At 45.4% G+C, this 14,194-nt stretch overlaps 1 protein-coding gene across 2 annotated transcripts; it reads right to left on the bottom strand.

Annotated features, from left to right (window-relative positions):
- Nucleotides 1-5,092: 5,092 nt before the first annotated feature.
- Nucleotides 5,093-11,298, bottom strand: IL6 (interleukin 6). Of its 2 annotated transcripts, XM_055272471.2 has the most exons (6): nucleotides 10,844-11,263; nucleotides 9,818-9,877; nucleotides 9,465-9,655; nucleotides 8,293-8,406; nucleotides 7,434-7,580; nucleotides 5,093-5,685 (listed from the first exon to the last, which is right to left on the bottom strand). In XM_055272471.2, the coding sequence occupies exons 2-6, from the start codon at nucleotides 9,834-9,836 to the stop codon at nucleotides 5,518-5,520; spliced, it is 639 nt and encodes a 212-aa protein (XP_055128446.1). In that variant the 5' UTR covers nucleotides 9,837-9,877; nucleotides 10,844-11,263; the 3' UTR covers nucleotides 5,093-5,517. The 2 variants fall into 2 exon arrangements, with proteins under 2 accessions (XP_055128446.1, XP_055128445.1); XM_055272470.2 differs by lacking the exon at nucleotides 5,093-5,685 and having other exon boundaries at nucleotides 5,695-7,580; nucleotides 9,465-9,877; nucleotides 10,844-11,298.
- Between the last annotated feature and the right edge of the window lie 2,896 nt (nucleotides 11,299-14,194).

Genomic DNA, 14,194 nt, shown 5'->3' on the forward strand with positions numbered 1-14,194 from the left:
TGGAGTGTCATTGTATGCTATTTACTTGTTTTTTCTTGCTGCTTTTAGGGTCCTTTCTTTATTCTTTACCTTTGGGAGTTTGATTATGAAATGCCTTGAGGTAGGCTTTTTTTGGGTTAAATCTGCTTGGTGTTCTATAATCTTCTTGTGCTTGGATATTAATATCTTTCTCTATGTTTGAGAAGTTCTCTGTTATTTCCCTTTGGATAAGTTTTCTACCCCATCTCTTTCTCTACCTCCTCTTTAAGTCTGATAACTCTTAAACTTACCCATTTGAGGCTGTTTTCTAGATCCCATAGTTGTGCTCCATAGTTTTTTATTCTTTTTCTTTTGTCTCCTCTGACTATGTATTTTCAAATAGCTTGTCTTCAAGTTCACTAATTCTTTCTTCTGCTTGATCGATTCTGCTATTAAAGGACTCTGATGCATTCTTCAGTATGCCAGTTGCATTTTTCAGCTCCATAAATTCTGCTCGATTTCTTAAAATTATTTCAATCTCTTTGCTAAGTTTATCTGACAAAATTCTGAATTCCTTCTCTGTGTATGTTGAATTCTTTGAGTTTCCTCAAATAGCTATTTTGAATTCTCTGTCTGAAAGGTCACATATCTCTGTTTCTCTAGGATTGGTTTCTGGTGACTTATTTAATTCATTTAGTGAGGTCACGTTTTCCTGGATAGTGTTGATGCTAGTATATGTCCTTTGATGTCTGGGCATTGAAGAGTTAGGTATTTATTGTAGTCTTCATTGTCTGGGATTATTTGTAGCTATCCTTCTTGGGAAGGATTTCCAGGTATTTGAAAGGATTTGGGTGTTGAAATCTAAGCTGTTTCTTCTTTAGGGGGCACCTCCCACCCAGTAATGCTGTGGTTCTTGCAGATTCATAGAGGTACTGCCTTGGTAGCCTTAGACAGGATCTGGGAGAATTCTCTGGATTACCAGGCAGAGCCTCTTGTTCTCTTCTTTTACTTTCTCCCAAACATACAGAATCTGTCTTTCTGTTCTGAGCCACCTAAAGCTGGGGGTGAAGTGACACAAGCACCCCTGTGGCCACCACCACTATGACTGCACTGGGTCACACCTGAAGCCAGCACAGCACTGGGTCTTACCCAAGGCCTGCTGTAACCACTCTGTGGCTACTGCCTGTGTTTGCTGAAGGCCCTGAGGCACAACAATCAGCAGATGGCAAAGCCAGCCAGGCCTGTGTCCTTTCTTTCAGGGTGGTGAGGTCCCCAGGGTAGGTCCAGAAGTGCCATCTGGGAGTTAGGGACCAGAGTAAAAAACTTAGAAGTCTACCTTGTAGTCTAACTGTCTTGTGACTGAGCAGACACTCAACCCACAAGATGCAGTCCTTCTCACTCTTCCTTCCCCTTTTCAAAAGCAGAGAACCCTCACCCTGTAGCTACTGCCCACCCTGCTCCCTCAGTGGCCTTGAGGAGTGCTACCAGACCACCATGGATGTTCCCTTAAGGCCCTAGGTCTCTTAAATCAGCTTGCGGTGAATGCTACCTGGCCTGAGGCTCACCCTTCAGGGCAATAGGCCTGTCTCTGGCCCAGGGCAGGTCCAGAAATGCCACTCATGAGTCAAAGCTTGGAATCAGGGACCCCAAGATCCCACTTGGTGCTCTACCCCCTTGTGGCGGTGTTGGTACCTAAGGTGCAACAAGATACAGCCCTGTTTAATTTTCCCTCTGCTTTTCTCAAGCAGGAGTTTTGCCCCATAGCCACCATAGCTGGTAATGTGCTGAATCTCACCTGAAGCCAGCAAGTCTCAGAGGCTCACCCAAGGCCCTCGACGTAGTACCTGGATATCGCTACTGGTTATTCAGGGCCCAAGGGCTTTTCAGTTAGCATGTGATGAATGCTGCCAGGACTGGGTCCTTTCATTCAAGGCAGTGGGTTCCCTTCTAGCCTAGGATGTGTCTAGAAATGTTGTCTTGGAGCTTGGGCCTGGAATAGGGGCCTTATGACTCTGACTAGTGCCCTATCCTGCTGTAGCTGAGCTGGTATCCAAGATGTAAGGCCAAGTCCTCCCCACTCTTCTGTCTTCTCTCCTCAAGCAGAAAGAAAAAGTCTCTTCTGAAGCTACGACTTGTGCAGCCTAGGATTAGGAGAGGGGTCACCCCTCTCCTAATACTCCCTTGGCTGCCTCAGCTGGTATCTCTGTGTGTCACATGTCCCCTCAGTACACTAGGTCTCCGGGCCTTGTTCAGTCCTAGGACTTGCCTAAGAGTTGCAGTCCTTATGGCCTAGACTGCCTTTCAAGTTTGGCCCTCGGTGGTGAGGTTTGTGGCCACTCAAGTTTGGACTGTTGGGATTGACAATTCCGCTCGGGCTAGGGCTGGTTTAAATGCTCCCTCTGTGAGTGGACATCAGCTGAGTTTAGTCTGGTTTTCCTTTCTCCTCTAACAGGACAGTACTGAGTTCATTGCCCCACAATTGATGTGTTCTCCTTCTCCCAACACCCAGAGACATTCTCCGCACCACACCACTGCTGCTGCGGTTAGGGGAGGGGTAGCATCATGATTCAGGACTGTTTTTTAATTTCTTCAGTGCCTCTTTCAGTGATATGAAGTTAAAACCAGGTACTATGTGTGCTCACCTGAGTTTTGATTCTTATGAAGGTTTTTTTTTTGTTTTTTTTTTTCTGTGCAGGTAGTTGTTAACTTTGCATCCTTGCCAGGGAGACCAATGGTGGAGCTTTCTATTCTGCCATCTTTCTCTGCCTCTCACCCACTTTCTTTTTCTTCCTTTTCTTCCCTCTCACCTCTTCATTCCTTCCCTCTCTAGACACTCCCCTCTGGCGATGTATGCTTATCTAATTATACTCTTGCTTTAAAAATCCCAGAGGCTGATCTTTAATCAAACAAGGAAGGGAGCCCCCATTGCAGAATCCTCCTGGTTAGAAGGAATCATGAACAATGAATCCATCATCTAGCTGAAGTTAAGATGATGCCAAACAGACCTCTGGACAGGCGGTTACCTGAGATGGCCATCAGAACAAGACACACAGACCCTACACCACGCACCACTCCCACATATCTCCCATACCAAGTTTCTCTTTAAAAACTAGTGTGATCAATTTTAAAATTCAAGATGGTACTTTAAAATGCTAGCTCACCATCTTCTTGGTTTGCTGGCTTTCTGATGAACTGGCTTTTTCTCCCAGCAACCTTGTCTCTCATGTCTGGCTTTCGAGTGGTGAGCAGCCAAACCAGGCTTCACTCACATGATCCGTGCCTCTAGTACGGGTTCTCAGCACAGCCCACATTTCTTTTTGGAAACCTCATCACACTTACATTCTTTATTTAATGTCTATTTTCCCTTCCATAGTGTACTGCACAAGAGGGTGGGGACCATGTCTACCCTTTCACCTCTTTCTCAGGAGCTTTCCCTGACTTATCTATGATACTCAACCCATTTTTGTTTGAAGAATGAAAGCATCAGTTGACCGCAATTTCTCTTTGTTCTTTGGCTTGACCCTAGTTTTGGGAAGCCCACTTATGATGCGTGGTTTCTAGAAATCAGAGCGTGTGGCTCTTTTCTGGCTCAGCTCCTCTCGGTTTTTGACCTCTGTGGACTTTCCCTTACCCAGAAGAACTCCTCCCCTGGAGGAAGAAGTCTGTAGCGGGTAGAGTGGGGAAAAACTTTATAAGGAGACAGAACTTTTATATTGCAGGGGTTAGAAAGGGGAAATCTGCACCAAATTCCCAGTGTCGTATTGAGATGGATAAGCGAGGCCATGTTAAGTTGTCCAGATTGCCCGTCTCACTACCGCTCTAGGTGGGGGAGGGGAGAGGGCAGATGAAGATTATTGCCCGTGGCAAAGGAAATGGAGGTAGGTGTACATGCACTGGCTATTCATTGCCTTCTCTGGAAGTCCTTTGAGTGTTTCTTTCTAATTCTTGCTATCTTTCCTGAAGATGAAGATACATAAACACACAGAATTAGTGATTTCCCCTAACACTATATGCCTACAAGAATTGAGGTGTCTTCTTATCTTTCTTATCTTTGATCATCTATATATTTTTTTTTGTTCAAAAAATATTTACTGGGGCCTTCATTGGTCAGGTTTGGGGCCATGGGCACAGGATGCAAAGATTAATATAGGAAAGAGTCTTTTTTTTAAAAAAATAATTTTATTATTATTATTAGTATTTTTTGAGACAGAATCTCCCTCTGTTGCCCAGGATGGAGTGCAGCCTGAGGTGAAAGGGTAGACGTGATCCCTGCCGTCTTGTGCAGTACACTATGCAGTACACTACCTCCCGGGCTCAAGCGATTATCATGTCTCAGCTTCCTGAGTAGCTGGGATTATAGGTGCGCCACCATGTCCAGCTAATTTTTGTATTTTTAGTAGAGATGGGGTTTTGCCCTGTTGGCCAGGCTGGTCTCCTGACCTCAAGTGATCCTCCCGCCTCAGCCTCCCAAAGTGCTGGGATTATAGGCGTGAGCCACTGCGCCCGGCTCATCTTTTCTTCCCCCCTGAAATTAGTTTTAGGTCATGAAAGGAGTCTGCTTTATTGAGGCATCCACATGCTGGCTGAGAAGAAAAAAACCATTGATTTTAAGGTGTGGTACAATGTGGTAGATGCTTTGACAGGTAGATGGGTGCAGTGCTTTAGGAACCCAGAAGAGGGAGGCAGAACTTCTAGTTATTATTTGGAAGCTTGTACATTGTTATGCTTTATACAGTGGTTGTATAGTCCCAAAGACTTTGATTGTATGTTTATAGATATTCCCTATATTAACATGTTTTGGGATTTTCTACATCATCCCTCAGTTCCTGGGAGGCAGTGGGACCTACAGGTTAAGATTAGGGGACCTGTAGGTAGGTAGACTTGGATTTCAAATCTGGGTCCCTGCCTGACCTTCCAGCTGGGTGACTTAGATAAATCACTTAGTCTTCCACAACCAGAAAGGAGTGTGCAAGTGCTGGGGTTAAATGACGTGATGGATGCAACACATTTAATGATGCCTGGCATGTAGTAGGTGCATATATATATAGATTGATTATAGTTTTTTTTGGTGGTGGTGGTGGCAGTGACAAGAAACTTGTTTATATTAAGCTTCACGTAACACACACAAAGTTGCTGAATTTTTTTAAATGTGATTTATTGGTATAAAAATCATTTATACATTATATAAATACAATATAAATATTTCTTTAAAAATATGTATAAGTTAGCCATTTATTTGAGGTAAGCCTACACTTTCCAAGAAATGATCTGGCTCTGAAACAAAGGATATTCCAACTGCATAACCACTTTCCATTATTATTTCAAAACTAATACATAAAATATTTCAAGTGGTACTTCATAAAAATATAAATATCACTTACATAAATTAACTCAGCTTCACATATTTAAATATTAATAAATTAAAAATAATTAAAATAGTGTCCTAGCGCTCATACTTTTAGTTCTCCATAGAGAACAACATAAGTTCTGTGCCCGGTGGACAGGTTTCTGACCAGAAGAAGGAATGCCCATGAACAACAACAATCTGAGGTGCCCATGCTACATCTGCCGAAGAGCCCTCAGGCTGTACTGCAGGAACTCCTTAAAGCTGCGCAGGATGAGATGAGTCGTCATGTCCTGCAGCCACTGGTTCTGTGCCTGCAGCTTTGTCAGCAGGCTGGCATTTGTGGTTGGGTCAGGGGTGGTTATTGCATCTAGATTCTTTGCCTGAAGGAAAATGAAAGTAAAAAGGATTGTTTAAATGTTGAATGAATCCTTTGCAGGGAGGGATGCTCTGGGCTAGGGGATGATGTTCAAATGTGAAATGTGCGGTGAATGAGATTAACTGGGGTGCCTGCTCTGAGTAGGACCCTTCCATAGCAACAAACTTCTTCTTTTTTTTTTTTTTTTTTTTTTTTTTTGAGACAGGGTCTCGCTCTGTCACCCAGGCTGGAGTGCAGTGGTGCACAGCAACCTCCGCCTCCTGGGTTCAAGCGATTCATGTGCCTCAGCCTCCTGAGTAGCTGGGTTACAGGTGTGCGCCACCATGCCTGGCTAACTTTTTTTGTATTTTTAAGTAGAGATGGGATTTTACCATGTTGACCAGGCTGGTCTTAAACTCCTGGCCTCAAGTGATCCACCCACCTCAGCCTCCCAAAGTGCTGGGATTATATCAGCACTGTGCCTGGCTCACAGCAACCAACTTCTAATCATCCCTTTGCTGTTCTGTCTCCCATTAGACCACAAGCATCCTGAGGGAAGCACCACTATCTTTTTCTTTGTTTGGTTTTGGTTTTTTGTAGAGATGGGGTCTCACTATGTTATCCAGGCTGGTCTTGAACTCCTGGCCTTAGGAGTTCAAGGAGTTCTCACCTTAGGCCCCCAAAGTTTGGGGAATACAAGCATGAGCCACCAACCCTGACCAGCATCACTATCTTATTTGTTTGTATTCTGTCATATGAAATAATGCCTGGCACATAGTTCATATTTAATATATGAATGAAGAGCCCATACTTAAAGGCATTTTAATACGGGTTCTTCAGTGGCCTCTAAATCTAACACTTTTCTCCAGTTTCCCTCTCACCATCCCTTTAGGATCTGTTGAAAGACCACTGATCCGTGGTGTAAAGAGGACTGGGAAACACCTTTCCATAGACCCACCATATGGGATAAGTAACTTGTGGAAGGCCTTAAACCTCCAAGTGTGGTCCTGGAATTCTGCAGCATCACCAGGGATATAAGCCTGCTAGAAATATGACCCTCAAACCCACCCAAGGCCTGCCAAGTCAGACTCCACACCACAACAAGATGCCCAGGGAATTCCCATGCACATTAACATATGAGAAACCCTGGCTTAAGTAGAAATGGCAGAGGCAGGATCAGCACGAAGGGTTTCATTCTAGGCCCCTTCTTATTGAGCTTTGGCTCCTCCACATGCTAGCCAGCAAGTCTTTAGTCCCTGCTGTTTGAATAGCCAGCTACTGGTGGCCAAAGCCCTTGGTACCTCTTTCCAGCCTTGAGTCTCTGACCATTTCTCTGAACTAACTCTCTGGTAAGAGGTAGGAAAAAGAATTGAAACAACCACAATGAGAAGAATGTCACTCGGCAATAACTAAAATCTTAAAATCATTTTGTGCTCCTTGGTCTTTGTTTCTGTGGATCACTGGCTGGAGTTTGATGTTCTTTTTTCTGCCCCCCCTTTTGTTTTTAAATCTCTTGCACTATTAAAAATTGATGTTAAAATCCACCTCAGTTAATATAGTTTAAAATACAGTTATTGATGTCCTTTGCAGAAGAGAGCCAACCAAACAAAGAAAAAAAATTTAACAAAAACAATCAGAAACTATTTCTCAGACCCTTTTGTTTACATGTAGCCTTCTCTTTTGGAAGTGGCATTGCATCCCTGAGTTGTCCAGGACACTGTCTTTGAGCCTGTCTTCCCCCACACCAAGTTAAGGGAATGAGGACACACTCACCTTTTTCTGCAGGAACTGGATCAGGACTTTTGTACTCATCTGCACAGCTCTGGCTTGTTCCTCACTACTCTCCAACCTGTTCTGGAGGTACTCTAGGTATACCTCAAACTCCAAAAGACCAGTGATGATTTTCACCAGGCAAGTCTCCTAAGAGGAAAGATGGTGGGAAAATTGGTTATTGCCAGGAGATAACAATCAATTTGAGAAGTTAAAATTGCCACAGTTCGACATCTTTTCCCTCTGCCCCTCTAGAGAACTTCAAGTACCTCTTAGGCAGCATGTTTTGGGACATTGGACAGCACCATTTTAAATAACTGGACAATCAGAGGCCCCATGTAATTAGTTTTATCCAAAGCCCAACAGACGCTAGAATGTGGCAGTGGGGATCCTTCTCTGATTCTCCCCCTTGATTTTCTTCCTGCACTCTTGCCCTTGTCAATGCTGGGCTGGAACCTCCTTTTATAAAATAATCAGAAGTCAGTGCAGGTTATCTCACTGTGGAGAATGAGCTGGGTAGGGTGGGAGGGCAGACCTGGACCCTGCCAGGGGCAGCCAGAGAGGGAAAAGGCCCTGAGACTACCTTACCCAGGATGAACTAATTAAACCTGTGGGAGTGTTAAACATTTGACAGTTGTTAAAATCTCACCACAGTGGGACTATCTCTGGCCATACCTGTCCAAGAATAAACTACCTTTAAAAAAGCTTGAAGTTGGCCTCCTCATGAAATTTACATAACATTCTTTACATTTACCCACTTTTATTTTATTGCTGCCTGGATCTATATGTATACAGGCACTGCATGCAAGAGGGAGAAGTTTTGCCTAAGAAATAGTGACAAGTGAGTGCGACAAGTTGGTACCTCATTGAATCCAGATTGGAAGCATCCATCTTTTGCAGCCATCTTTGGAAGGTTCAGGTTGTTTTCTACCAGTGCCTCTTTGCTGCTTTCACACATGTTACTCCTGTTACATGTCTGGGAAAGAATACCAGAATTGTTATCACCTAAGTGCCCCTAAAACAAACACCACTAGAGGGCCTTTTCATTGTTCAACCACAGCCAGGAAAGTTTCTAAGAAAAATGAAGCTACAACTCATTGGCATCCTGGCAAGCAAATTCCAGTGGAGTGGGGGCACACTTGGGTTCAGTTCCAAGCTCACCTGTGACTTCAGGTGTGTTACTTAATCCTGAGTCTCAGTTTCCTTATCTCCAAAAACCTTCCTTGCAAATTTGTTTTGAAGATTAGACACAATATTTATTTAAAGTGCCTGGCACACAGTAGATACTTAATAACAGCAATTTTGACAATAATTAGGTGAATATAATTCAAGCCATAGAATGTTCCGGCTGGAAGGACCTATGAGATCACCTAGTCCACCCCCAATTTTACCGATGGAGTCCAGAGGTGGTAGGGAATTTACCCAAGATCACAAGGCTGGTTTGGCAGAACCAGAATTCGAGTGTGGGCTCCCAGTCTCCTCTCCTGTGTTCTTTTCTTTCTACCAAACAGGACCAAAATACCTTGCATTGAAAGTGGGGAGATGATTTAATCTACTTATGGTTTGCCACTTTGGTGGGCTCTGAGGTATGAATCTTAGCCGGAATGGCTTTGAGGAATCCTAACCATTGAGTTTACATAACCAAAAAGTACTGCAACTGCTCTGAGAAGCTGAACATGCCTTTCAGGTGGCACTTTTCTAGTCCTTCCAAAGCCCAAGGGACAAAAAGGAGCTTCACAGACCTTATTTTTTGGTAAGGGAAAAGGAAGCCCTGAAAAGCAATAACCCTCAGCTCATGCCAAGGGTGGGCATGGATTTCAGACCCATTCTGCATTTTCCAGAAAGGAAAGGAACCTCCTGAGACCAGCAAAGCATAAATACAGAAGTCAGTCTAGTCGGCCCCGTTGGCCTCCAATCTACAGTGCTCTAGAACCCAGCAAAGACCTCCTAATGCAGGCAGCCCCCCGCCACACGCAAGGGCAAGGGGAACGCATGCGCACCGGGCCCTTCAACCCCATCGCCAAGCCTACCCACCTCCTTTCTCAGGGCTGAGATGCCGTCGAGGATGTACCGAATTTGTTTGTCAATTCGTTCTGAAGAGGTGAGTGGCTGTCTGTGTGGGGCGGCTACATCTTTGGAATCTTCTCCTGGGGGTACTGGGGCAGGGAAGGCAGCAGGCAACACCAGGAGCAGCCCCAGGGAGAAGGCAACTGGACCGAAGGCGCCTGTGCCGGAGGGGAGCGAGCGCAGGGGTGAGCTGACAGCACAGCTGGGAGCCTGCCTCTGCTGCTGGCCGCCCGCCAGCCCTCCCTGGGCCACACACCCCTCCCTCACACAGGGCTCGACCGCCGCTGGCGGTTCCAGGGCTAGGGATTTCCTGCACTTACTTGTGGAGACGGAGTTCATAGCTGGGTTCCTGGAGGGCAGATAGAACTTCTCTTTCCTTCCTGGTGGGTTCGAGGGCAGAATGAGCTTCAGACATCTCCAGTCTTGTATTTATTGGGGGTTGAGACTCTAATTTTGAGACTCATGGGAAAATCCCACATTTGATAAATCTTTGTTGGAGGGTGAGGGTGGGGCCAGAGCGGGTGGGGCTGATTGGAAACCTTATTAAGATTGTGCAATGTGACGTCCTTTAGCATCGCAAGACACAACTAGGGGGAAAAGTGCAGCTTAGGTCGTCACTGAGGCTAGCGCTAAGAAGCAGAATCACTCTTCCTTTACTTTCTTTTTTTCTTTTATTAGTGACTCAGCACTTTGGCATGTCTTGACAAAGAGTAAAGCTGAAGTCATGCACGAAGTTTTACAAAGAGAAAAAAATAAGCTAAAGCTATGTTTTTTGGAAAAAAAAAAAAAAACAACTTCAGTGACCAGATTAACAGGCTATAATTTAGCATTCCAGTTAATTTGTATTTGTAAAAACCGAAGATGTCCTGAACTGAGTTTCCTCTGACGCCATCGCAGCCCCCCAGCCTGGGGTTATGAAGAAGGTAATAACTACCAGCATCTGAGTTCTTCTGTGTTCTGGCTCTCCCTGTGAGCAGCTGTTGTAGAACTGCCTGGCCACCCTCAAATTTCGTGCAGTTACTTCAAGGCGTCTCCAGGTGGAGTGTGTGACTCCTTTTTGCCACCGCGTGGCTTCTGCCACTTTCCTCTTCACCTGCTTCAACCCACTTAGAGGAGGTTGGCTGCTGCCCTGCCCTATCCCAAGTGACCCCTTGGGAATCCTCCCAGTGAGGACTTTGCTCTCTGTGCCAGAGGCTTGCCTTGTGCTGCCAGTGCTCTCCCCATTGCCACTGAGTCTCTTCACCATTGTTTCACTGGGGCACCTGCACGGGCCCCGGGTCTCCTGGAGCCCTGAAATTACTGAAGCCCACTTGGTTCAGGGCAGAAAGGGGGAGAATACTACTCACCTCTTTGCTGGGGATGTCAAAGGACAACCTTGTGGCATCTTCTAGAGCTTGTGTTTATAGCTCCCTCTCCCTGTAAAGCTTGATTTGAAATCAAAAGAAGCTGGAAGGAAACTACGGATGCAGGCATGGCTCTAGGCTCCGAATCTGCTTCCCCGTCGGCACCCAAGGATTTCTTATTGGGTCAAGCTTGTTCAGAAGCCCTCTTCCCTCAGGATGGTGTCTCCTGCAGGAGGATCCTTGGTCTCATGCAAATGGGCTCCAGACTAGGCTGTCCCTCCAGTCTCCAGAGACCCAGGCAGCTCTGAGATGGCTTCAGGCTGAAACCAGACCCTTGCACAACACCAAAACACTTATTTACCAAACATGGTGTTACCTTCACAATCGGTTTCTTTGCTTTGCTAAGAAGAGATCTCTTCAAGATCGATAAAACAGTGACCTCTGTTGGGCATTTACTTAAGTTTTGTTTCGTGCATAACATTTCAGGACCCGCCTGTTGGGGAAAGTGAGGTCATCCATTCTTCACCGATTGTCTAAACAGAGAGACAGTGGTCCTCTGCCGCGGTGGGATTTTTTGGTGTGAAAATGAAAATGGGGAAGGATGGCTGGATGGTTTCATTTTTAGTGCTCTCCTGTCTTAAGCAACGTAGACACTCCTGAACCAAGTTCTCTTTCCTGCATGAAACGAAGCCACTGCTCCCAGCTCCGCGGCCGTGCACTGTGCTCCGTCTGTGTAATGTGAGATTGCTTTTACTCAAATATATATTTTTTAGAAAATACAATTCAATAAATTTCAAGTACTTGAACTGAGTGACACAATACAACACACAGATTTATCTTTTCAATAAAAAGTGTTTTTTAAATAGGAAGTTCGTGTTCATGATAAAATGTTCAAATAGGACATCAGGGCACGCAGGGAAAAGTGTCTCCTTCCTCTCCTGGCTCCTTTTCCCAGAGGTAGCACCTAATCGCCTGTATTTTCAACCAAACTCTCTGTTATCCTAGCCTGGGAAAGGTTTTCTCGTCTTCCCAGCTGTTTGATCCTGGCTGTTACATCAAGGATCTGTGCCCTTGTTTGTTCACCTATAAAACGGGGGTAATAATAGTTCTTCCTTTCTAGGGCTGTTGTGAAAATGGAACATGACGCAGTGTAAAAAATTCCTGGTGCACAGTAATCCCACAATACATGCTAGCTCTTTGAACATTCCTTGGCTCAGTCTCAGCCTTGGAGAACTCTTCCAGCTCGGCTATATCAGTTCACCTGGTGTCTTGCCTATGAAGGAATTATGAATGAGCCAGGCCTCTGTGCCAGCAATCAGTTGGTCTCCCAATCATTTTTCCTCAAAAGAAATGAGATTCTGTGTTTTGTTGAAAATGTCTTATGGCACAAAGTGCAAAATGAAAAAGAATAATAATTGTCTTTTTTGAGAACATTAAGATCCCCAAACCAGGTCTTTTTTTTAGATAATTAGTCCAGCTTGCGTCTTGCTCCTACTAGACTTTTTCCAAGCCTTCTACTAAGTGTTTTTATGTCAGAAGTCCACAGCCTTCCCTGTGCGTGGTGATTGCCATTAATTCAAACTCCTGATAGTGGCCCTCGAGGGTGAAGGGGCCTGATGCTTCTGGGGTCAAGAAAGGGCAAACTGTGGGAAGGCATGTGTGTAGGGAACTTGGAGACACTGTCTGCCCCCTGCACGTCGCAGCGTGGTGCTTTATTAGTATCAATGCCTTGGGCTGGAATTTGCTTGTGGGAGAGATGAGCTCTCCCGTGCTCCAAAAACGTTAATGTAACTAACATGTGCAATTCCGCAATGATAGCTTCCTTCCTTTGCATCTCAATGGATCTTTCGCCTGGAGAGCTCATTCATTGTTTTTTCTTGTTTTGTTTTGTTTTTTTTCTCTTGAGAAGGAGTCTTGCTCTGTTGCCTAGGCTGGAGGGCCATGGCATGATCTTGGCTCACTTCAACTGCTGCCTCCTAGGTTCAAGCAATTCTCTTGCCTCAGCCTCCTGAGTAGCTGGGACTACAGATGCATGCCACCACGCCCAGCTACTTTTTGTATTTTTAGTAGAAACGAGGTTTTGCCATGTTGGCCAGGCGGGTCTTGAACTCCTGACCTCAGGTGATCCACCCACCTCGGCCTCCCAAAGTGCTGGGATTACAGGCGTGACCCACCGCACCCAGCCCCTTGTATTTTTTAAAGGGCAGTTTTAGGTCATAGCAAAATAGAGAGGAAGGTACAGAGATTTCCCATATATCCCTCTCCCCCATCTCTCCCCCATATTTTAGTATGAATACGTGACCAGAAAAGACTGTGCTGTCAGCATTTATTAACTAATACTTTAGTTGCTGGATTGAATCATAGCTGATTTGAAGTGAGCGCCAGCTGAGATCAAGAGAGGCCAGACAAATGGGAGTGCACAGGGAGGAAGCAGCAACATGGCTTCCTATGCCACCAGTGTAGGGCTGGCATGTCCTATCTGGGTCTCCCAGAATTACCGCCCATGACTGCTTTCCTACATGGTGGTGGAGTCCAGTTCAGAATCTAGTAATACATTTGAGACCAAGGGGGAAAAGTAGCTTCCATTTGGTACTTAAGCTCACAGCAGGAGAAGTGTTCTCCACGTCTCAGGAGTTAAGATGCAGTGTTTTGCTCTTTCTCTATGTTCTTGGGGTTGGAGATGGATGAGTCTGTGATTTAACAGGAGGGAGTACAGCAAGAAAAAACGGGAAGTCCTGGGTACTAGGGAACTTGCAGTTGCTGTCAGAATGTAGTTTCACTTGTCACCAAGTCGTAAGAAGTTTGTAAACTGAAACAGTGGGTGATTTAACAGCTTCTTCTGGGGTTGAGTCCCACTGAGCAGACACCAGGCTTGAAGGCTCTGGGAAATGTCCTGCTTTGATGGTGGTATTACTTGAAGAGAGAATATTAGGGACATGTGGTGTGTCAATTTGGAAAGAGCCAGCTGATGTGGGAGGGCAGCCAGGCCTGGTGACAAAAGCTCTTGACAGTTTCCTGCCTGGTCTGGTCTCAGTCCTGGCTTTGCAGCCTCAGCTCTGATGTCCTGTTGTAGCTCCTTGGTCTCGTGAATTCTTGGTCTGGCCTCAGCTTTTCTGAGGGGGAGGATGTGCAGGGGCTGGACCTAGCTCCTCCGAGACTAGGGAAGGGGTACATCTGCCCTGCTGTGTTTCTCATTCAAAACTCTATAGGGAGGTCATCTGTTCTGTGCCCTCATTATTTTCCTATATGACTTACCTTCCCCCTGCTGAAGTGGAAAACCCCAGGCATCTTGGGAGGGAAGTAGCCTCTCCGGGGGCAAAAATTGTAGACTCTCTTTGCCTTGGGACACCCCTG

Source organism: Symphalangus syndactylus, chromosome 3 (genome assembly GCF_028878055.3).
Source record: "Symphalangus syndactylus isolate Jambi chromosome 3, NHGRI_mSymSyn1-v2.1_pri, whole genome shotgun sequence".
In the NCBI taxonomy this organism is placed as follows: Eukaryota; Metazoa; Chordata; class Mammalia; order Primates; family Hylobatidae; genus Symphalangus; species Symphalangus syndactylus.